The 21,752-nt window shown below is 40.0% G+C and overlaps 2 protein-coding genes across 6 annotated transcripts; both read right to left on the reverse strand.

Annotated features, from left to right (window-relative positions):
* Positions 1–2,969: 2,969 nt before the first annotated feature.
* On the reverse strand, positions 2,970–7,117 carry LOC101172877 (rho-related GTP-binding protein RhoH). The gene is made up of 2 exons (XM_011475015.4): positions 5,864–7,117; positions 2,970–5,089 (listed from the first exon to the last, which is right to left on the reverse strand). The coding sequence occupies exon 2, from the start codon at positions 4,710–4,712 to the stop codon at positions 4,122–4,124; it is 591 nt and encodes a 196-aa protein (XP_011473317.1). The 5' UTR covers positions 4,713–5,089; positions 5,864–7,117; the 3' UTR covers positions 2,970–4,121.
* Positions 7,118–8,247: 1,130 nt separating this feature from the next.
* Positions 8,248–21,752, reverse strand: LOC101172634 (NEDD4-binding protein 2). Of its 5 annotated transcripts, none has more exons than XM_078943889.1 (17): positions 21,351–21,752; positions 18,741–19,740; positions 16,751–16,875; positions 16,517–16,605; positions 16,254–16,330; positions 15,103–15,243; positions 12,087–14,593; positions 11,666–11,751; positions 11,535–11,580; positions 11,204–11,406; positions 11,001–11,125; positions 10,623–10,749; positions 10,161–10,337; positions 9,643–9,811; positions 9,296–9,374; positions 9,178–9,219; positions 8,248–9,034 (listed from the first exon to the last, which is right to left on the reverse strand). In XM_078943889.1, the coding sequence occupies exons 1-17, from the start codon at positions 21,574–21,576 to the stop codon at positions 9,031–9,033; spliced, it is 5,223 nt and encodes a 1,740-aa protein (XP_078800015.1). In that variant the 5' UTR covers positions 21,577–21,752; the 3' UTR covers positions 8,248–9,030. The 5 variants fall into 5 exon arrangements, 4 of the variants coding, with proteins under 4 accessions (XP_078800015.1, XP_078800014.1, XP_011473301.3 ...); XM_078943888.1 differs by having other exon boundaries at positions 9,296–9,419; XM_011474999.4 differs by lacking the exon at positions 8,248–9,034 and having other exon boundaries at positions 9,070–9,219; positions 9,296–9,419; positions 11,204–11,379.

Here is a 21,752-nt window from a genome sequence, read left to right on the forward strand (position 1 = left end):
GTTGTCTAAAAATGTCCCTACATGCATTTCACTCAAAGAGAACGCACTTTGAACATCTGCTATGTTGCGAAATAGTAAGATTGAGATTTTGAGATAAATGTTTAGAAGAAAGAAACAGATGTGTGTGAGTTTTGAAAGTGCGTGTGTGAAGCACACTGCAGTATTGTTGCAACATTCAGTATTTTGTTTCATCCCAGTCCCTTAAATGAAAAACAGAGCATTTATTTTTCATTTTCCCAATAAGCAAAGCATTTTTCCCCTAAATCAATGCTGGAGTGAATGACATCTCCCCTTAATGAGTTTATGAGGCATCTGTTGACTGGATCTTTTATCATTGGGCTGTGACTTGAGTCCAATGTCTGCATGAGCACGCCAAGCACCCTGACATATTGACTTCCCCTGCAGGCACAAAAAGACACCCCTCTTTGAACTAGTTTCACTTGAGTTTTACAAACTGAGAAAAACCAAAGCAATGAGAAAGAAATGCATCTATATGTCCATATAATGCCTATATTATCCTTTTTAAAGCGCCTGTGTTTTGTTTTTATTTAAATGCACACGGTTGAGCTTTCTAAAGCATTATTTTGAGCAAAAACTAGAAGATTTCTGGTATTTTTTATCTTGTACTTTTATCTGGTACTTTTATCTTGGACAGCTCACATCAGCTAAGATGTCATCTGATAGAATTATATCCTCAAATATTTAAAACTGCAAGCTTGTTAAGTGCAATTCTTGCAGTCAAAGCAGCAGATGATGCAGCTGGTGAAGCATATTCTTCATTTGTGGTTTATTTACAGAGCATCGATTACACCTGCATGCAGTTTAAAGACCAAAGCTTTATAGAAGAACCCAAAACAGATGAGAAGCTGCTCAGTAGGTTGATAAAAAAAAGCTGTTTATCTTGATATTGTTTATCTTAATCTGATGTGTCAGTAGGATGTAAAAAAAAAGCCATTTTCAAACTACGGAACTTTTTTTTCCTGCTGATCCCAGAGAAAAATGTAACGATGTTTCATTTCTCAAACAAAACAAAATGGTCTTAAAACACTCTGAAATTCTTTTTTTTTTTCCTTTGAATTTCAAATCCCAATTTAATAGTTTGAAAAGAAAAACATAAATGAAAGCAATAAAGTTTGAGGAAGCTCATACAAGATATTAAAATGTGATCAGTGAACTATTTCTGGTCTTCACAACAGAAAGACTGAACGTCAAAAAAATCTCCACTCTGGTACCATCTGTAAATATGGGTGCAGAGATGATCAGTGCAGGACAGAAGTCCCTCCTTGAGGGTGGCCTTTTACAAGAGCAAATGAGAAGAAACAAGAAAGTTTAAAAAAAAAAAGGATCTTTACCGTGAATATTTACCCCACTGAGGCCAGTGAGGCGCTGAGCACTACTCATATATTAAAGTTAAAGTGTAACATTCGTGCATAACAACAGAAAAGCAAAAGTAGCTGCACTGGTAAGTCAATTTTTAATATGATTGGCTGCGACTGCTGCTGTGAACCCCATTCAAAATGTCTGCATTTTAGTTTTTACCCCCCGCTTTTCTCTTTACTTCAACCTTCAAAAATCTCCAGAGGCAGGAGTGAGCACACCAACTACCACTAACTGTGAAGTGGCTCGTCTCGTACGGCTGTGCACACCACTAGTGTGTCTGTCTCTGTGAGACGGAGACATGAGGATGAGGCGTTGTGGTAGCTGTGGCGAAGCGCACACGGAGGCACAAAAAGACATGACCACAGCACAGAATGAAACACGCTGCACAGTCAAAGTTCAACATTTCTCTTTGTTACCTGTAACAAAAGATTATTAGATTATTTTTATTATTTTTTTCTACTTGGGCAGCTCTAAACTCAACAGGTTTTTGTTGACTTTAAAAACACATTAATGTCAATTTTATCTTTACTTTTCTTTTAGTTTTTTAGGAGTTGTTAAATTCCTGTCGCATTTTTCTGCTTCAATTATTAAGCTTCAGCGCAGTTCCTCTGCTGTTCAGGTTATCACATTAGTTTGCTGGACATATGTGCAGAAAATCAAAAGATATAAAATTTAGTTTGTAAAATGTGGGAACACGTAGATGTTAAAGATGCTTTCATGATGTTTCATGTAAATGTGTGCGCTTTTGCACACTGGGATGTGGTTAGGTATTCTTCAACATATTCTTTAAAAGTATGGAGCCTCTCATCCTCAGAACTCTCAACACCACAAAAAGAAGGTTACGCCAAGAAAGAGCAGGAGAAGGAACTTTTTTAACTTTTGAGTTGCACCATCTATTATTGCTATGTTAAAATATGCTAAAGGCAAAGAAAATAATATTTTTTTACCTTTATTTAATTAATTAGGAATTTTTCATCATAAGGTTTGGTAGGAACTAAAATAATCTATGTTTAGTGCATATCAATCATAGTGCAAAGGCTTTTAAGTGAGGTGTTATCAACTAAGTATACAGTTTTCAGCTGTTCAACTTTCAACTGTTCGGAAAATAGTCTTCCTTAAAACATGGTAAAAACATAGTAAACAACAAACAAGTCCAGCCAGCAACTGCAAGAACTATCTGATACAAATCCTCTATCAATACTTTTTATTTAGCTGAATGTTACTACATAACTATTCATGACGATTTAAGGCACTACTTTCATCCATAAGTGTTCATTCAGAAAAAATAAATCAACGTAACAAATGGAAATTATGTGCGTAATGTTATTATGTAATAATAATAATGTAATAATAACATAACATATGTGTTTGCGTATAATGTTTCCTAACAGGTAAATTATTTTTGCCAAACCATCTGAAGCTAAAATTCTAGAAATAAGATTAAAAAAACAAAGTAAAAACACACAAAAAAAAGAAAACTTCATTACAAAAAGTCCAACAGTAACTACTTTTGAATTAGTAATAATTTAATCACTCTTGTAAACTAAATTTTGAAATTGTGTAGCGGCAAAAACGAAACGATAAGAAAATTGCAAATAACGACTTGTTTAATAATTGCTTTTTTTAAACAGGTAAAAACACACAATCAAGTTGCACAACATGGTTTTTTCGGAAATATAAGGACATCATTTGCAAAAAACTCATAATGCACAAAATTTTGAGTCACTTGTGGTTTTATGCCCTTCAGGGTTTTGTTTTAGGAACATTTAATTTAGCTTTCATGCTATTTATAGACAACGTTTGCATAAAAACTTAACTTGAATAATATTCGTATTTTTTAAAGTTTCGTAGACGACACCGGAAAAGTTTCGATGTGGTCTGTTGGTCACTCGCATACAGCCTTATTATACCGCAGTAATGACAGCACCAATACATTTAACCAAATAAGATTTAAACAAATAATAATTTAAATATTTTGACGATATATATTCTGCATTTTCTGTATATCCTGTTTAGATTCAATTCAATTTTATTAATTTAGCCCAATATTACAGCAATAGTTGTCTCAATGGGCTTCATACCGATAGATGAATTTGGTCGTCAAATGATTTATGAACACAGTTGTATCAGGGAAAAATAGAACAACATGCGAAGAAAACACATGTTTAATCCTGCAGTTTTGATTTTGAAACAAATACATTTTCACTCCAACTCCATCGTATTAAACTTGTCTATTAGAAAACGGGAAAACACTGTTAATGTTGATCTGCCACGGCTAAAGTTTTAAGTCTGAGCATCACTTCCCCCTGTTGAAATCACAAGGAACAAATTCAAAGGCACACACTTTGTCTATTAATAAAGAAATAACTACTTGATTTAGACAAATGTGCAAATCACAACATATATGCTCTCCTAAACAACTTAAATAGAAACAACTTTTACAGATTTTTGCAGCAGTAAGAAATCCACATGATCCCTTTTTAAAGTCTATTCTGAGTTTGTAAGACTTGTGAGTGTTGACAAATGTTTCTCAAAAAGTAACACAGTTAAGCATCAATAAAATCCAAAATATCACACATCTACGTGTCTTCTGGACTTGTAAAGTCTGTTGAGTTGCGCTTCAGTTGCCCAGAATCCTGTAAAAACATGACCTGGATGACTGAGATTCTTCACAGACGTGAGTTTAAACGACAGTCTAAAAGATCAGGACAATGATGTCTTGATCAAGTCGAGGTCAAGGATCAAAAGATCTTGCACTGGTTTATGTTAAATATGCGCCTCCTGGCTTGTTTCCTGGCTTGGTTGAAGACTGTCCGCACGGCGTACTCAAACACCTGCTGCACCCCACGGTTGCTCAAGGAAGAGCACTCCAGATAGCCCTTAGCGTGGACGTCACGAGCGACTTGTTTTCCTGCGGCTGGTGAGATGCAGCTACCCCGGTGTGCGCCCATTTCCCTTAAGTCTGTCTGGGTCGCAACAATCAGCACTGGGACTTTGGGCAGGTTTTCTCGAACCTCCGCGATCCATTTACGTTGAATGTTGGCTAGAGAATTATGGTTCGCCACGGAGAAGCAAATAAGGACGACATCGGCCTGCTGGTATGACCTCGGTCGGATCTGTTTGAGGTTGTCGCTGCCCGCAGTGTCCCACAGGCCCAGGCTTATCTGGACGCCATCCATGTACACCTCCACGCCGGTGTTATCAAACACTGTGGGCATGTACGCGTCAGGGAAGGTCTCTGAGGTGAAGCGGACCAGCAAGGCTGTCTTTCCAACTGCACAGTCCCCAACCAGAACACATTTCACAGACATTTCTGCCTCGTAGCCATTCATTGTTGCTGATGTTTATCGTAGTCCTCCTGATTTCTCTGGTTCTTTATAGAAAAGGTTCTCCGTTCTGTTCAAGCAATCCCTCTTTGTTTTGTGCCGAGCTCCCGCATGCAAGCATCAGATATTTCTATTGAGCCGGAAATGTTTAAACCAGTTTCAAGGAAGCGACAACACTACTGCTGAACTGATCGGTGCCCGTCTATTCTTGAAAATGTCCCAAACTTGTAGAGTCAACACATCTCCAATGGCCAGACTTTGTGAAGGTTCTTTAGGCCATCTTGGTTTGCTGCCCCTCCGGTCTGTGCAGGTACTCCTCCATGGTCGCTTTGTGCATCGTTGTTCTGTCCTTTCAGGTCTAATATTTGCTGTTGAGAAGGAGGCTGTACCGGGGTAGAAAAAACAAAACAGAAAACACCATTTAGTCTGGAAAATAAAAGATCTTTGACTGGAATTTTACATTAATTCTTAAATAAATTTGTTTTTTTACACCCTACTAGAACATTACCCGCCAAACATACAATCTAGCATAGAAAGATGGCAGATAATGGGGCCCATTCAGTACAGAGTTTTGGTCTGTTACAACCTAACAAGCTCAATTCGTAAGATGATTAGGGGTACCCCAGAATTCAGTTTGAACCTCTTTCCAACTGAGGGTTTCATCTAAAAAGTCTGTCTTTTACAATTTACATCACGAGCTAATGATCAGTAATGGTCTTCTAACACTCGATAATAAAGCCTTTTTACCCAAATCTGGGTGTTTTTTTGATTTTTTTGTTGCACAAAAACATAATTGATCGTAGGAGTTACTCAAAACAGCCCCAAAAACCGCACGCCATAAAAAACAAGTCTTCTGAATGGAAAACTCTGCCTCTTTTAGGTGGGACACGTTATCGAGAGATGTTTCCACAGTTCCTCTAAAAACCAAACAAGGAACTCCATTTTGAGATGCCGAGAATCGTTATAAGAAGATTCCACTCACTGTTTATGAACTGGTTTATGACTATTTAGTTTTTTTTTTAAAAAAGGACAAACAAATCAAAACATTGAGCTTAAATATGTCAGGAGTGTCGTTTCCACACATTTCAATGCAGGTTAATCATAAAATGATCAGAATTGGTCTGAGAAAGAACAGAAAGCAAAGGAGTTGGGCCTACCGTCTCAATCTTCATCAAGCGGATGTTGACTGCCGCCTTCAAGACTTCACTGTGTTGAAAAAAAACAGACTTCAAACTCTCAAAATTCAGCTCATTTATGCATGATGGAGATTATTTTATGGTCAACTTTGAGTGCCACAGTCAAAGTTGCAGTAATTTGAGCCAAAAAGACCTTCAAAAAAAGAGAAACGGTGGCCCCTTCAGAAAGGTTTAGCTCTGCAGTCAGAGGGATGGAAGTCAGAAAACACGAGAAAGTCAAGTAAAGCACATCCGCTTGAAGGAGTGTGGAGGTGTGACTCACCGACTCCACCACTCGCCTCCCCCACAGCAGCTGTGCTTCATCACATCTCTCTCCTGCTTCATTGACGGATCTTAAAGAGTTTAATTTTTTGGAACCAGGATTCATTTGACCGTCCATTTTAAATATATTCTAAAAGGAAGGAATTATGTCTCTTGCTGTAAAGTTCATCTGCATACAGACTTATTTTTCATCTTTCAGACTAAAAGCATGTGAGCAGCTGTGCAGGAAGAACAAGTGAAGCAGCAGTGTGGTTGAAGCAGGCAGTATAATCTGTGACAGAAGAAGCCGGGATCAGAAGTTGTAGCCAGCTGCAGCTCTGAAGGCTTTGGTGTGTTATGTACTCCTCAGCTTTCACCTAAGATCTTTTGCACCTTCCCTTTACTCACAATACAAACCTGAGATGGTGAAAAAAAAAGAAGTCAGTGCAGCTGCAGGAATTTCCCATCAGTGGTTTTAAATCCCATTAACTTTTTCGGCCACAAAGATGTCTATAAAATGAACGTTACACAGTTCATTTGTGTGTATTGTGTTATAACAAAAGACCTTTTATGACAAAATGATAAATCACATTTCTTTTATTTCAATTCAGACTGGTCAGGTTTTACATCCTGAAAATCAAATGTACCAGAGTAAACTCGTGAGCTGATGGGTAAGATGAAGTGTAAATGTATGCAAAAGCTAAACAAAACCATGATGGTTTTGCATTTTTCAAAAAACCTCCAGAGTAGATAAGATCCTCACGTCCTCAAGCGAGGCCCATGGTGCCGACATTCAGCCTCGCCGTGGGTTTTTGTTCTGATTCTGGGAACCTCCAGTGGACCTGCACCTGAGGACCTGAGGGCTCTGGGTGGATCATGAGCTAACACCAATTCTAATAAAAAATAAAGAAGACTTTCATAATCTAAAAATAGAATCTTAAAATCAATCCTAAAGCTGACTGGGAGCCAGTGTGAAGATTTCAAAACGAGTGGAAAGCTGCACACCAGGTTAAATGGTGTGCAGCTGAGTTTTGAACAAGCTGCAGCCAATTCCCAATATTTTTCTTTAAGCCAAAAATAAAAACATTTCAATGATCTATTTTGGAATTTATAAAAGCATGAATTCATATTTTAGATTGGTTCTGGAGAGAAAGGGTCTCACTGAGGCAATATTTCCAAGATGGTAAAATGCAGCCTTTGTAACTTGGCTTGTGTGTGCTTCAAAGCAATGGACTGCATCTGAAATCACACAGATGTTTCTGACTTTATTGCACACATTCATATTATGAATGTTGACATGTTGTATCAGGAGCAACAATTAAAACCTGTTTTTTCTTGATTGAGCTGTAAAACGTTACCTCTCATCCACGTTTCAAAATCTAAAATACATCTTCAAACATCATCAATGGGCCTGTTATCATCAGGAGGCAAAGCTACATATAATTAAGTGATGTATGTGTATTTATGAAAGTCAGTGCTGTGTCTCCTGACATCAAGCACAAGCGTGTACAGGTTTAAATGTGTGGGACCCAGGATGGAGCATTGAGGCACATCACACATCAGTCTGTGCCTCCTGGACAAAAAAACATTTATATTAGCAAAAAAATTCTATTCTGAATGTAACTCAAGTCTAAGATATAGAGATGCAAGTATAAGAATACAAATACATGCCGACAGTTAGGTGTAAAACAATCCTCTTTGGACAGGCTTATTGCAAGGCTAGTTGGGGGGGTATTTCCAGATTCCAGATGGCCAACTGGAAAACAGATTTCTCCTGGAATCTGTTTTTTAGGAGTTTTTTCTTACCGAGAGGGAGGGTCTAAGGGCCGCGATGTCCACGTTAGCTTAGTCGGCGGCCACCAGTGTGTGAATGTGTGAGTGACTGGGTCCGTGACTGTAAAGCGCTTTGTCCTTGTAGGAACAAAGGCGCTACATAAGTATACGCCATAGTCTGTTTAGTTTAGTTTAACAATCAGCTATTGTATTTTAAAACTGATTTTATGTTTTGTACAATTAGTGAAGCCCATTGAGACAACCGTGTTTTAATATTGGGCTATATAAAAAAATTGAAATGAATTGAATCCCCAAATGATGACAAATGTAAATGTTTTACATAAATAGACTTTATTACACAGTATAGGTCCTCCATAAAATCTTACAAACCAAAAGCATTGAAAAATAAAATGTTTCATGAGCTCGAAACATTTGTTAAATTAAAAAATGTAAATTTAAGAAATTCTTTTAAAAAGGCAAGAAAAAAAAGAGTTGAGTTTTACAGTTTTGTAGCCACATTATAAAGCTAACTGCTACGGCATTTGGCACAAGCTGTTATAGGAAACAAAGAGCCAGCAAAAGTTGAAATAGAAGAAAGTTGAACTAAAATTGTGACTTGTTTTTTTTTTCTGGTTATTCTTGCTTGAACATATTCAAAAGTAAAGTTTTGAAATATTGCAGAGCATTTGTGATGATATCAAAGAAGAGGAACTGATGAAGAAGTCAAAGGTCCAAGTCTATTGAATCCGGTTGTGCGACTTCTGCTCGGTGGTCTTCAATTATTGGTGAAGTTGTGAAGAAAAGAGAAGTTTTCTTCTTCCAGGTCTTTATAATAGTTTAGAATTTGCATCAAAAACACTCATATTACATATATATTTTGCAGTTCAGAGAGGCGTCATAAAAATAATACATCGTGTCCTAAAGGTTACTCCAAGTTAGAAAATACTGCAGGATAAAATTACTTCTCCAACATGGAGTTTGCTAAATCCAGGGTGTGTTTATTCTAAGACAATTATCAACTATAAAATCATTTTAACAATAAAAATATATTTTTGTTTTACAGATGCAGAAATAAACATTTTTTATATGAATGCAGTCCATCTCATCTTGTAGCTTTAACTGAAGATGAAAAAGGTAGAAATAAATACTTCAACTGGTTTGCAGTGTTTATATGCTCCTCACATGTATTTCTTTCTTGTGCTAAAGAAGCAGAAAACTGTCCTCTAAAGCAGCAAAAAAACAAAAAAAAAAGGTCTTCTCACTTCAAAGACACCAAGATGAGACCTGGCTTTGGCTCGGTGAACCTGACAGAAACAGAGACAGGAGAGAAGGTGGGTGAAGAAGAACGGCTCGTTTTCCTCTCAGCACGTGTGTGCATACCTGTAGTGTTTGTTAGTGAGGTAGTCGATGACAGCGGGGCGGATGCGGGCCACTCCCCCCTGGCTGTGGTTCCCTCTTCCTGTGATGACAGAGAGCTGAGGTTGACACAAACCCTGTGCACACTCTACACAAAGACACACAAAAACAAGAACAAAAACACAAAAAACGTATTTAACAGCAACAAAATAACAAGAGGATGTGAAATAAGACATTTATGGCAGTGACCATGAAAAGAAAAACTTCAATTTAACATCTCTGTGCAGGTTTTCCTTGAAATCACCTCTTCTCTAGATATGATTTTGGTTATTGAATGGATCCCATCTAAAAGAAGAGTCACAGTAGAGTACCTGCGGTTTTGTCCTGTAAGGTCTGAGTAAGATGCTCCAAGGCCTCATTTACATGCAGCCCGTGGAGGTCCAGGATGTTTCTGGGAAGAAGTGATGCGTTGACCTTCTCAAAAATATGAACTGCTGCACGATGATTGGCCTCGCGCATTCTCTGGCCATGCAGATGTCCCTAAAAGATAAAAAGGTTCACGCAAAACAGCCAAGCTGCACATTCAGATGACATTGTAAACGCTATAAAATTGACTCATCTGTTGTTCATTTCTAGATCTCACCAAAAAGGATTTTTATTCGCATGTCAATATGTTTATCCAGCTGACTTTGTTCAAATAATTGTTCACTGAACTATAAATTAGTGGTCCACATCCAACACCTTTACTTACTTAAATGTTAACATGAGATGTAAGTGCTGTTTAAAAAAATGAAACAAACTTTAAACAGCATTTGTACAGTCAACAAGAGAATAGGATAAACTTTATCCAATCCACAATCTGGTTGAACCTCAGCATTGATGCTCTTACCTGCTGGGCGTAGAATGAAGCCACTTCTCTGCGCCCCTGCTTGAAGGCTTCCGCCGCCTTCGCAAAGCTCTCCAGCTGTCGACTCCTCTGAAGGCTGGCCTCCGCCCTGAAGTCCTCGTATTCTGGGTCCTGGGTGTCCTGATAGTCGGATGCAGCCAATTCCAGAGTTTTCTGTCTCTGTGAAATCAAAAGGGAATCTCCTGATGTTGCAGCCTCTGACTGTAAAGGTGGGACATCTTGTTAGATTTTAAGTCTCTAAAAATTCATCTGCTTTATTGGCATTATGACTTACTATAAGGTTGATTCTATTTGATTTTAGTTGAGCTATTTATTATTGTCTATTTTTCAGTTTCATTATTTTGAAAGTACTTTGGCCCTTTTTGACAAACCAAAGTTGCTTAGTGAAATGTTTTTAAAGCAGCATCTGTGTGTTGAAGTTATTACTGCCCGTGTTGTGAATACCTTTTCTCTTTCCTTGCTGGCTGCTCTGTGATGGTCGGCCGGAGGAACTTCTGGAGCAAAAACTGTCTTCACGGGTTCCTCGTTTAGCAGAGAACGAAGGAACAGCTCCGTCTGTGACAAGCTGTGACTGTTAAAAAAAAACAACCTTATTAATACACACAAATAAACTGCTGGGCATGTTTGATTATTTGCAATATATACTCACTGAATAAAATAATTACATTTAAAAAAAGCCTTTATTTGTACATTACAGCTGTAGTGAATCAAGCACATTTGTCATTGTAGATGGAAAAAAAATTAAATAAAAAAAAACACAATCACAAGGCGGTGGTGTTAAATAGGCTACATGATAAATGTAGTAAGTAATTATTCTCTCACTTGTGTTCTTTAAAGATGTCTTGGAGAAAACGACGGTCGATAGTGGGGAACATGGAATAAAGCTGCTTCTCTTTCAACATGGTGGCTCCGTCTCGCCGATCGAGGTCTATGCGACTTTGTCTGCTCTAAAACCGACAGAAAGACAACCAAATGAAGCCAAAAGATGTGGCAAATGCAAGTGACTGCAAAGTGCTTCTTAATACCTTCTGCACGTTCTCCAAAGCTTGCTCCTCTTTCATAATATCTCTGAGAGAGACCGGTGGATGGGGAACATTCCAGTGGACTGCCGTCTCCGGCTGCTTCACAGCGGACAGGGAACCATCTCTGCTCGTCAGGAAGTTAGCTGGATGAGCGTAGGCATGTGGCCCCTGCTTGGTGCCTTGGGAATGACCCCAAAAAGCTGAGTCTAAACATACAAATATCCACTTTTACTAGTTAAAAGACAGTTTCCTCAACTAATATTTACTTTAAAAATATAAATATATATATCTGATTAAGCACTAAATTGGTTATATATACGATTGTAAAACTCACCTTGCTGAAGCAATTGGAAAGAAATATTTGCTTGTCTTTGCTTTATCTGAAAAACAAAATTCACATAAGTGCACCAAAAGCTTTTCAAAATAAGAGCACCTGTATTATTGTGGGGATGTTAGCAGCCTCACCTGGATGGTTTCCTTCCACTTTTGATGGAGCTGTTTAGCCAAATTTAGATCAATCTGCACGGTGAAGTCATCGTCTAAGCAGGTACCTGTGATTATCACACAAAAGAGCTGTTTCTATTGTTTTAATAAATAAATATTAAGCATTAAGATTTACAACAAGATCTCTAAATTGTTCCCCAAAAATAGCAACCACTGTTTACCTTTTAATAGAGATTCATTTCTAAGGTAAAATCTAATAGATCCACTAACATAATACTACCAACTAACCACAAAAAAAATTATTTAAAAAAAGGAAATGTAATACTTTCTACATGATGCTCAAAGACTGCATTCGAACAATCTTCTTTTAAATGATTTGTTCTTTCTTCAGTCTAGCTAAATTGTCCCACTGTTTTATGATGTCAACAAACTCTTGCGTTACCTGGCTCCACTCCAACAGGTCCGAACAGCTCGGTTAACTGCAGCGCCAGCTCTGTGGGTAGTTTCAGCTCCACAGACTGAATATCCAGATGCTGGCTCCGCCTCGTCTGCTGTTGTTGCTTCTCCTCCCTCTCCATCTCCTCCAGCTCTGCCTGCAGCAGTCGGTTGATCTCGTCCATGTTGGCGATTTCATCCTCCGTCTGAACTGTGGGCTCATCAGCTGTTTCTGCGTGATCCCAGTTCCCTCCTGAAGCTCCATCCTCCAGGTCAGGATTGAAAATTGATTCAGGATCAGCGATGTGGCTTTGATCTAAATTCTTTAGCGCTTTAGCTGGGCAAACGTCTGCATGCGAACGGCTTTCTAAGGCTGATGCTGCATCTGACTGATCCTCAGTTGTGCCTGAGGCAGACGGAGCTCCAGAAACATCCACGATAATGTTAGTGGGGGTTTCATCTGGTTTATGGACGGTCTCACAGGTTGTTCGCTGAAGACCTTCCATAGCTCCAGGTTGCTCTAACTGGTCTTGAAGTTGTTGTTCATCTAAATCATTGGTGCATTCTTGGTTTTCCTCAACCTCATGTCCATGCAGACTGGATGAATTGTTTGCAGCTTCACAGTCTTTCTCCAACTCCACATCCTCATCCTTAAAGAACCTCTCTCCAGAGTCCAGCAGCAGGTTGGTGGTCCACTCTAAGTCCTGATGGCACTTCTCATAGAGATCCTCCAATGTGTCAAAGCTGACTAGCTTAAAGTGGCGACTGAGAATGCGTAGGCTCTCGAGCCGGTCTTGAGTGACCCCAAGCTCCTTCTCCTCCACTTGTGTGCTTTTCTCGTGCACCACGCGGTCGGGTACCTCCGTCTGGCCGGACGGATGAACAGCAACTGCAGCGGACACCGCAGAAGAGAGCTCCGGCACGAAACGTGAGGAGTCGCCAAGCAGAACTTTAAAATCCCCGCAGTGGGGTCCATCTGTAATGACTGCATCATCTCTCTCGCCATGGTGATTAAAACGCCAAAGACGGGCAAAGTCTTGAGGTTCCGTCTGAATGTAGCAGCCCGTTACCACTGGACCAGGAGAGTTAGGCAACTGCTGTTGCGCTTCATCAATAGAAGGGACAGACGGGTCAGAGACCGGTTCATCCTGCCAGGTTTTATTTTGAGGATTCAAAACAGGTTCTCCGCTAGCTTTGTCCTCATCTGTGCCTTCTACTGTTGAGTCTAAACAGTGGGGGTCACTTGATGATGAAGCAGGGCTGTTTTGAGGGAAGGACAGCGCTAGTTTGCACAGTTTCCCTGATCTCCGACGTGGCTTTTTTTCCTGACTCCCTCCGGAACTTCCCGTTTCCACAAAGCTGTCACATCCCAGATTCTGAGGAGCCTCTGTGAGGAGGCTGCGTTGGTTCTCCACTTCAGCATCCCTGTGGTTTTCAGAACAAACCTTCACGCCAACACCTGGACGACATTCGTCTTGAACAGTGGGAACACCGCCTGCTTGATCACTCCCTTCACTGATGCCATTTATTTCATTCTCAGTCTTGAGATCTTTTGATTCATCAGTCTTCGGTTCTACGATGGTGAGACAGTCAACAGCATTCCTGTCTGACACGCAGTCAGGTAATTCCTGTTTTTTGCTATTAAGCTGTCTTGTGTTCTGCTGAGTCTCTTCAATGTTAGGTTTGGAATCACAGAGTTCGTCAAACACACCGCCTGGCTCATCCTCCACCTCAAACTGCTCTCCAGCCCTCTCAGGAGAAGCCTGGGAGTCAGAAGAGTCTGTCTGAGCTGAAAAAGTACCATTCTGAAGGAGATCAATGAGCTTCTGAAACTCCGTCACGTCTGGACCCGGCTGGACATGGATTGTTCTCTCATCCCCATTGGCTTTTTCCTCCTCTGCTTTGGGAGGAGTTTCTCCATGGCCCTCTCTTTTCCTCGCCCGTCGCTGCTTCATAGACCCCGCAGAAGGCCAATCTCCAACAAAATGAAGCATCTCCTGCTCTCCAACATCCCTCCCAATGTCCTCACACCCTGCTGCCTCTGCTTTTGGATTTTCTTTTGACTGGTTAGCATCTTTCATAACCACTTCAAAATCAGACTTTCTGCTTGGCCGTTCCCTCTTCACTCTTTGTGCAATAGAATCAGATAAAGGCAGAGACATTTCCTCCTCAGCATTTTCTTCGTTCATCACTGATTCCACAATACAATCTGGGATTCTCTGCTCCAACATTTGGTTGTTCTGCTCCAACTGGACGTCTGACTCTGCATCCAGTCCTCCCAAATCAATACCCTCATGTTGTGTAGAAATGTTGGTGTCCCTGGTAGGTTTTCCATAAAGTTTGAGGTTGAGAGACTCGGTGGACTTGCTGGTGTTGTGATCGGACTCCGTGACCTCACTTGGGAAACTCAGAGACGATAAATCGGGGAGCGAAGAAAACAGCTGCGACTGAGACATCTTGCATCCCTCTCTTAATTCAGGCCGACTGATAAGGTCAGGAGCGGATGGCTGTGGCCTAAAAACAATACACAATATAAAAAATAAAAAAAAAGCAAGCCATTTTTTTAATTTTAAGGAATAATGTCGAAATTTGTTGTGTTCTAAAAGGTCTGGTCAAGAGCGCCTTAAAATTTGCACCTAAATTTACCAAAAACATCCTACATTTTTCAAACAAAATATATGTTTTTTTTACAGTTTTAAAGCTTTATGAATTCATTTATTAAACTGTGAGCCTTATAAACCAAAAATTGCTTGATTATAAAAAAACTGATTTCAATGAGCCCCCCAAAAAATCCTACTTATAGACACACTTTCTCAAAATGACGTCATGATTTTTTATTTAAGAGTTCATTTTTAAGCTTCTACAGTCAGCAAAGTGAAAAAACAAAGATTTTTACTGGACTTTCTTTATGAATTGATAAATGCAATTTAAAATATACTGTTATACTACCTCATCCCAATGAAAAACCTTAACTTTAATTATTGTTGATCAATCAATTTTACTATAAAAGAAAACAAACTCACTCTGAAGGCTTGTTCTCCTGAGGAATGTGCTGCTTACGCTCCGGCATGAGCGCGCCCATGATGGACTGGACTGTGACAAAGCGTTCATATCCACTCAGCATGCGGCGGATTGTTTCCACGACCACATTATGAGCGGTCCGCCTGCACAGAAACGCACCACAATGAAACATACCTGACTTAACTGGCTGTGATAAAAGGTCGTTGATGGCTTACAGCGACCGCATAACAACGGACGCCGCAACAATCTGCCTGTCAATCTCGCGCTCCAATTGTCCCTCACAAAAACCCCCCAAGACGTTTAAACTCCTCCACCTGGGGCAAAAGCACTCCACCCAATGTGAGGGAAAACTACCTTTCTCTGGTCAAGTCATCTCTTCTGATAGCTTGGGTTAATTCCAAGAAAACACATCTATGATAACTCAGGCATGAGTCATTGCTTTTTCACAAGTCCAGACTTAACTCTATATGAAAATTTGGGAATATGCTTGAAAACATTTAACAAATCTGTATGAATCTACCATTGGTGTCATGTTTTTTGGGGTCTTTTCAATCCCAGCACTCAAAGCAATACATAAAAAGAAACTGAAAAAGTGCATACTCTGAGTTTATTTAATTGTTATAAAACAAAATGTAAATATAAAAATGATTATGATTTAAGTTCTGTTACATAAAACAGTCACATCACACCAACTAAATGGTCGCATCACATATTAAAACTAGTAGGAAAACGCATTCATAAATATTTTGGTTACAATTAAGTTGATATTTCTGATATCCAAATGTTGACATAAAAGTGCACACTTTTCTTTATTAAAACCTTTTATTTAAAAAATGGAGGCAAGAGGAACTACGGTAATTTTCTTAAAGCTGCAGTTGTGTTTTTGTTCAGGGTTCTACTGGGGGAACTGGGTGGGTGGAGGGAGGGAGGAATCTTGTGAGGGAGGGGTCCAATCTGTTTGTGATTGTCCTGTGTTTTCTGTTTTAATTCATTTTCCTATTTTATGACTAGTTTATCTGCTTTGATGTTAAGCGCTTTGTGTTTTTAACCGAAATGAAAGGCGCTTTATAAATAAATAAAGTTGGAGTTGGAGTTTAATCATAAAAGCAGGTGTGAGCAGCTTCTCATCTGTTTAGTTTCTGTTTCTTCTCACCTCTCCAGCTCTCTGGGTTTGTTCTTCCACCAAGTATCCGGCTCTTTGAACAGCACCTTATATCCATGTTTCAGGGCCTAGGATCAAGACAACATTTTCTTCAGTTTTTTCAAATAAGCTTTGGCTAAAAAAAACAAATCACTTTAGAACAAAAAACTTGTAGAAAATAAACAAACCTAATTTTCAGTGGGTTTGCATATTATTTTTACATTTTTCACAAGAGTTTTTTTTTTAATTTGTGTTTTCCTGCAGAGCTGACTGACCTGAGCCACATAGGGTTTCATCTCCCAGCCCTGCATGTTGGTGTTGTCGATGATGATGGGGTTGGTGCCCCTTTCAAAGGCCTCCTTGGCTGTGGGATGAAGCATATCACAGAAAATGACATTTCATTTGCCGTCTACCTGAAGAGGAGTCAAACAAGTGGCACGAAAGAAGTGAAAGGCGCTTTGTGCAGATGTGCGGGCTTCATTTCAACTCTGTGTACACGTGTTGTTAACCTCGTTTGTGGTTCCATTCATGGGCTTCCCCCAAGACTGTGGGGTCAAACCGATACTCTCCATTGCGAAGGAAATAGTCATCTGTGCTCAGTATGGCTCCTCCTGGGTTCTGCTCCAGAAAAGCTCTGCAAATTCAAAAGCAAAAACAGCTTTAGGGCTGCCTAGTTTGTCACTGTTTCATGCAACAGAGAATAAGAACTTTTAGGGTGATGTTAAAAAAAAAAAAATTCAGGATGTCAACAGATTTAAAGACGTTAAATTTAAGGATTTTTAAGACCCTTTCAAGAACCCATCTTCTTCTGATTTAAAACCACATGTACAAAGAAAATGAAACAAATAGCTGGAGTCTACCATTTCTCTTGCTCTGCATCTGCGATTCACTTTAAGCACTGCTGGTAATCCCTATTACCAAGCCACTTCTCCATGAATTTACACTCACCCATGCATCCTGCATTGACGAGCATGAGCCAATTAGCTAGCTGAGGTTAAGTTATTTACTACCAGTTCACGATCATGTGGCAAAATGTGTCTTGAATTTTATTTTATTTTTTTGCAACAAGGAGTTTGAAATGTAAGACCCATTCACCAGAGTTTAAGACAATTTAACGCTTTTAAATTTAGTCCTAATAATGTTAAGACTTTTCAAGGCTTTAAGGATCCACAGCCACCCTTAAATTAAATATAAATACCAAATGCAGATAGATTAGAGCTGTGGAAGTAGAGCAAAAGATATGAATATTTTTGAAAATCAACTGCACGTGTTGCCCTTACAAAATATAGGGCTCACATTTGCAATTTACAACTTAAAAAATATTTCTTTATCACGAGACAAAAATTTTTACCAGCTGAATGTTTAATTTATTACATCATTTTTTATTAAGTGCCACACCACATATTGTGATTTGTGGTATTACCATTTAAAATTGTTGTAAGTTGTCTAGTTTGCTTTTTTCATGGATGATTTTTGGTTTTTAATCAGGTTTTTTTTCTAAGTTGTCTCCCTGTCACAGTCATTCAAGTTAACGATTCACAGCTGTTTTCATTTCTGTTAATTATCCTCAGCATATATGCATCTGCTATTCAGTTCACCCCATCAGATTATCTGCTTTGTCACCCTAAAGGCTGATTTTCACTGGTCTGTCTGCGTTCCGTCGACACAAAAAAAAATTGAACATTCAATAATCAATCCAAGTGTTCACATCGCCTTCGTCAAGTTTGTGTCTCACATCCGTCCCTCCGCGCCACTATGCGAGCTTTATGCAGGAGTTCCATTTCCAGTCCATTGACGCGTCAATGTCATGGCAAAAAACAAACAGGAAATCGGTCCGGCTTTCAAAATAAAGCGTTATCAATTTTTGTTTTCTATTTAAGGCCGCGCCCACCCGATAACGCACTTTAACACTACAGATAAAACCCGGCATTTATTTTCGCCATGTATGACAAGTTAAATTTTGGCAGTACAAAACCATAGCATTATGATATGAAACATGCATTTTAGAAGGACTTAGTGAGAAAGGAGAGGACATGGGGACTGATCGCTTAAGTTTTGGATGAGTAAATAGGGCAGGACAAACCACTCCTCCTGGATCCAGGAGGGAGGACCAGAGACGCAACAGAGACACAAAGGGAGTCGTAAATTCAGGGTAGGTTTCTGTTTAGTCATGTTCAAGTTTATTCATTAAATGTTTAAAATTTCACCATCAAGTCTGGTCTCCTTTATTTTGGTTCCTACATCACTGGTTCCTGACACTTCTTTATACTAAATTAATCAATATGTTAAATATTTTTAAAATGACAAGGGAATTTACAACATTATATATATAAAAACCAAAAGTGACAAAGGAAAAAAAATTACTTAATATTAAATTTATCCTAAATTTTATTTTGCTTGACCTCAAACATGCAATGAAACAAGATAAAAATGACAAAAACTGAGAATGCATGACAAAAGAAGAATCTGCACAGTCAGACTATAGCAAAAGATTTTTACCTTGCAAGTGTTGACTTGCCGGATCCTGGAGCACCACGAAGCAGCACAAGCACCTTCCCTTGCAGTTGCAGCTTGTTAGAGGTGGAGGTAAAACGTGGGGGGACTGGCAGGGCCCAAGGCCGTGGAAAAGCAGCAAAAGGTTTAGGATGCTGCTGCCTTGGTGGGGAGAAAAGAAGTCGGCTCTGGCCAGTCCACACGGAGGGTGAATAGGCCACGGGAGTGATGAAGCATGGACTTTGGTTTCCGTGGCTACGAGGAGAAAACGCTGGTGCCTCCAGGTTCCATGGTAAGGACCCATGGCTATGTGGATTGCAATGTAGTGAGTTCATTTCAGATTTGGAGCCGCTGACAGCTGTACCTGAAGATGCAGGACTCTCTGAATGTGTGAGTAATGTCTCCTGTTTTTTATACACCTGAAAGGCTGAGGGACGTCCCGAAGCTCCCAGGTCCAAAGAAAGTTTCTGTTCTTCTGGAGACGTTTCTGCCAACAGATGTGTGAAATCCAGAACATCTCTCTGTGTTTCTGGAATCTGGTTGCCCCATAGTCTGTGCTGGTTGATGGGAGAGGAAGCTCCAGAGATCTGCTCCCTCATGTCTCCTGCTGGAGGCGGCTGCTTGGTGAGGTGCATTCTACTTCCAGCATCCAGGCCGCTCTGAAGCAGCTCTGGGAGAGCCTGCTGAGGAGCAGGCAGTGAAGGGAAAGAGGAGAGACCCCCATCAGGTGATAACAAGGTCCCGCCTTCTTCTTTTTCTTGGCAAGAGCTGAGAGCCTCTAACTCTTGATCAATAAGCAGGTCCAGGTTTTCTGCTGACGGGTCATGGAGCGAGGGAAAGTTGGGCTGTTGGGGTTCTCCTGGGGAATGTGCAATCAGTCTGCTCTGTGGAGAGTCCTCTGAGCAGAACAAGGCAGCAGCGGTGCGTTCAAAGCCAGAAATGGAGGGTGGGACGGCCCCTTCTGCGGCCACATGCAATTCCAGCAGGGAGTCCATGGCAATTTCAACTACAAAGAGGACACACATTACCAGACCACACAGTGGCGCATGCTCAATTCATGTAGGATAATAATTCACAAGTATAATTTTAAAAACTAAATGTGCAAATTACAAACCCACATGCTAAAGCAGTAACAATAAATCCAATAATTCACATTATGAAGCATATTGTTTCATTTCAGAGTTTTGCTCCAGACACTGTTGGTAAATAATGGAACTGCGCTCAAGGGTGAGCTTCGGCAAAGGTAGGCGAATGCCTGGGACACCCAATACCTTGAGGTCCCAGAGCTGGACACCTAATAAAATGTCTAAAATAAATTCCATAGCCATTTCTTTTCAACTTTGTCACAAAAAAATAAATTAAAAATTTTTTGTTTGTTTTTTTTTAAATCGCTGAAATGACAAAAGACTGCTTGTGAGAAAGTGTTTAGTCCTCCCCTGTCCCTCTGCAGTAATGGACTATTCCATCAACAGCAAGTAAGCAAACAGAAAGAGATTTGAAAAATAGTGGTAAAGCGAGGCAGTTATCAGTTACAAAACGAAGCAAAGAGAAAGCAAGAAATGTGTTGTCACATTTGCAGGGAGACAAAACAATGACAAAAATATATAGAACAAAATCAAAGTATTTAAAAACCTCCTCCAATCAAAAATTGTTTTTTTTACATTTTCTTGTGGCACTTTTTTCATGCTGATCACATATATATATAGAAAATTAAGCTTAAAATTGCACATCTGAGAATTTTTATATTCAAACTTTTGTGAATCAGGAGCCGACGAAATAATTCCATTGGAAAAAGCTTGTGAGGTGGTGTACAAGTTACTACGGCAAGCCACAAGCTCCCTGCTCCTCTCCATTCTGATGCATCTACTTGTGAACGACTAGATTCATATACATCTTCGCTTTCCTTGTCCGAGCTGGCATCTGGCTCAAAAGGTGGAGGGAGGGAGACAGCGCCTAAACAGATGGATGATGGGAAGGGGGCCTGGCTTACTGCGCATAGGTCCCAACTCTGAGACGAATTTCTAATGACGTACTGCAGCTTTGCTGAAACTATTTAAGAAAAATAACTTTTTTATTTTTATTTTGGCTAAAAACAACAACCATAAATAAAAGACCACAGGGAAGGCTTTTACAAAAGATTTAAAAGGTTGTTGGAGTGGGATTTTAAATCCTTATGAAAACACTTGTATTCTTGACATTTATGCCGTCTACAAGTGGACCAGTGAAGAAGTTGTAACAGAAATTTTACCCCAGGTAAGGATTTAAAAAAAGAGAAGATGATGATGAATACAAGGCTGCAGAGGGGCCCGTGTTGTTGCCTGGGCCCCCCAAAGTGTTAAGTCCGCCACTGGCCGCGCTAAGCTAGCAGGTGTCTGTGTCACCGATCACGCGCGCATTTCATCAGTTTTCAACGCTCATGACAGTATGAGTTTGTTAAGAGGAATGACAAAACTCAGCAGTGACTGTGACATGTTCATTCTGTTACAATGATAGTCAAAACACCGTCACCCAGGCACTGTGGAGTTGTTTAGCCCAAACCCTTAGCTCCACAACAGCGACGCGGCTAACAGGTTAGCCAGGTAACACCGGCTTAAGGGCTGGTTTGCATTCGGGTACCTTTAAAGTCACACTCGGACAGGACGATGTATATAACCTCCGGGTCCAGGTGGGAAAACATCTCCTGCATGCTCTTAACGATCCTCTCCTTCTCGGTGGAACTCGGTGAGAAGCTGTTATTTGCCATAAGGTGATCGCCCCCAGTGTTATAGCCAAAGCGTCTTCCCTCTGGTGGCCCACCTGCTGGCCTGGCGGGGCTTTGGCCGGTTTTCTTTCTTCGAGGCATTCTGTGGATGTTGTGCAGCAGCTGATGGCTCTCATTAGGCGCTACTGGGGCTAAGCTGTTAGCTAAGAGAAAGCAGAGGATGATTGGCCTAGAACTGTAAACACGATTTCCTTCTGCAAAAATCAAATTCAGGGGAGGGCTCAACAGCGCCCCAAGTGGTGAAACTACAAAAAAAT

Source organism: Oryzias latipes, assembly GCF_053564925.1.
Source record: "Oryzias latipes strain Hd-rR chromosome 1 unlocalized genomic scaffold, Olatipes_Hd-rR_3.1 chr1_Y".
Lineage (NCBI taxonomy): Eukaryota > Metazoa > Chordata > Actinopteri > Beloniformes > Adrianichthyidae > Oryzias > Oryzias latipes.

Coding starts and splice junctions, on each gene's coding strand:
- LOC101172877 (XM_011475015.4), bottom strand. CDS start 4,712: ATGAATGGCTACGAGGCAGAAATGTCTGTGAAATGTGTTCTGGTTGGG.
- LOC101172634 (XM_078943888.1), bottom strand. CDS start 21,576: ATGCCTCGAAGAAAGAAAACCGGCCAAAGCCCCGCCAGGCCAGCAGGT. Junction 19,741..21,350: donor GTCCGAGTGTGACTTTAAAG/GTACCCGAATGC, acceptor TCCTCTTTGTAG/TTGAAATTGCCATGGACTCC. Junction 11,126..11,203: donor CTTTGGAGAACGTGCAGAAG/GTATTAAGAAGC, acceptor TGTCGGTTTTAG/AGCAGACAAAGTCGCATAGA.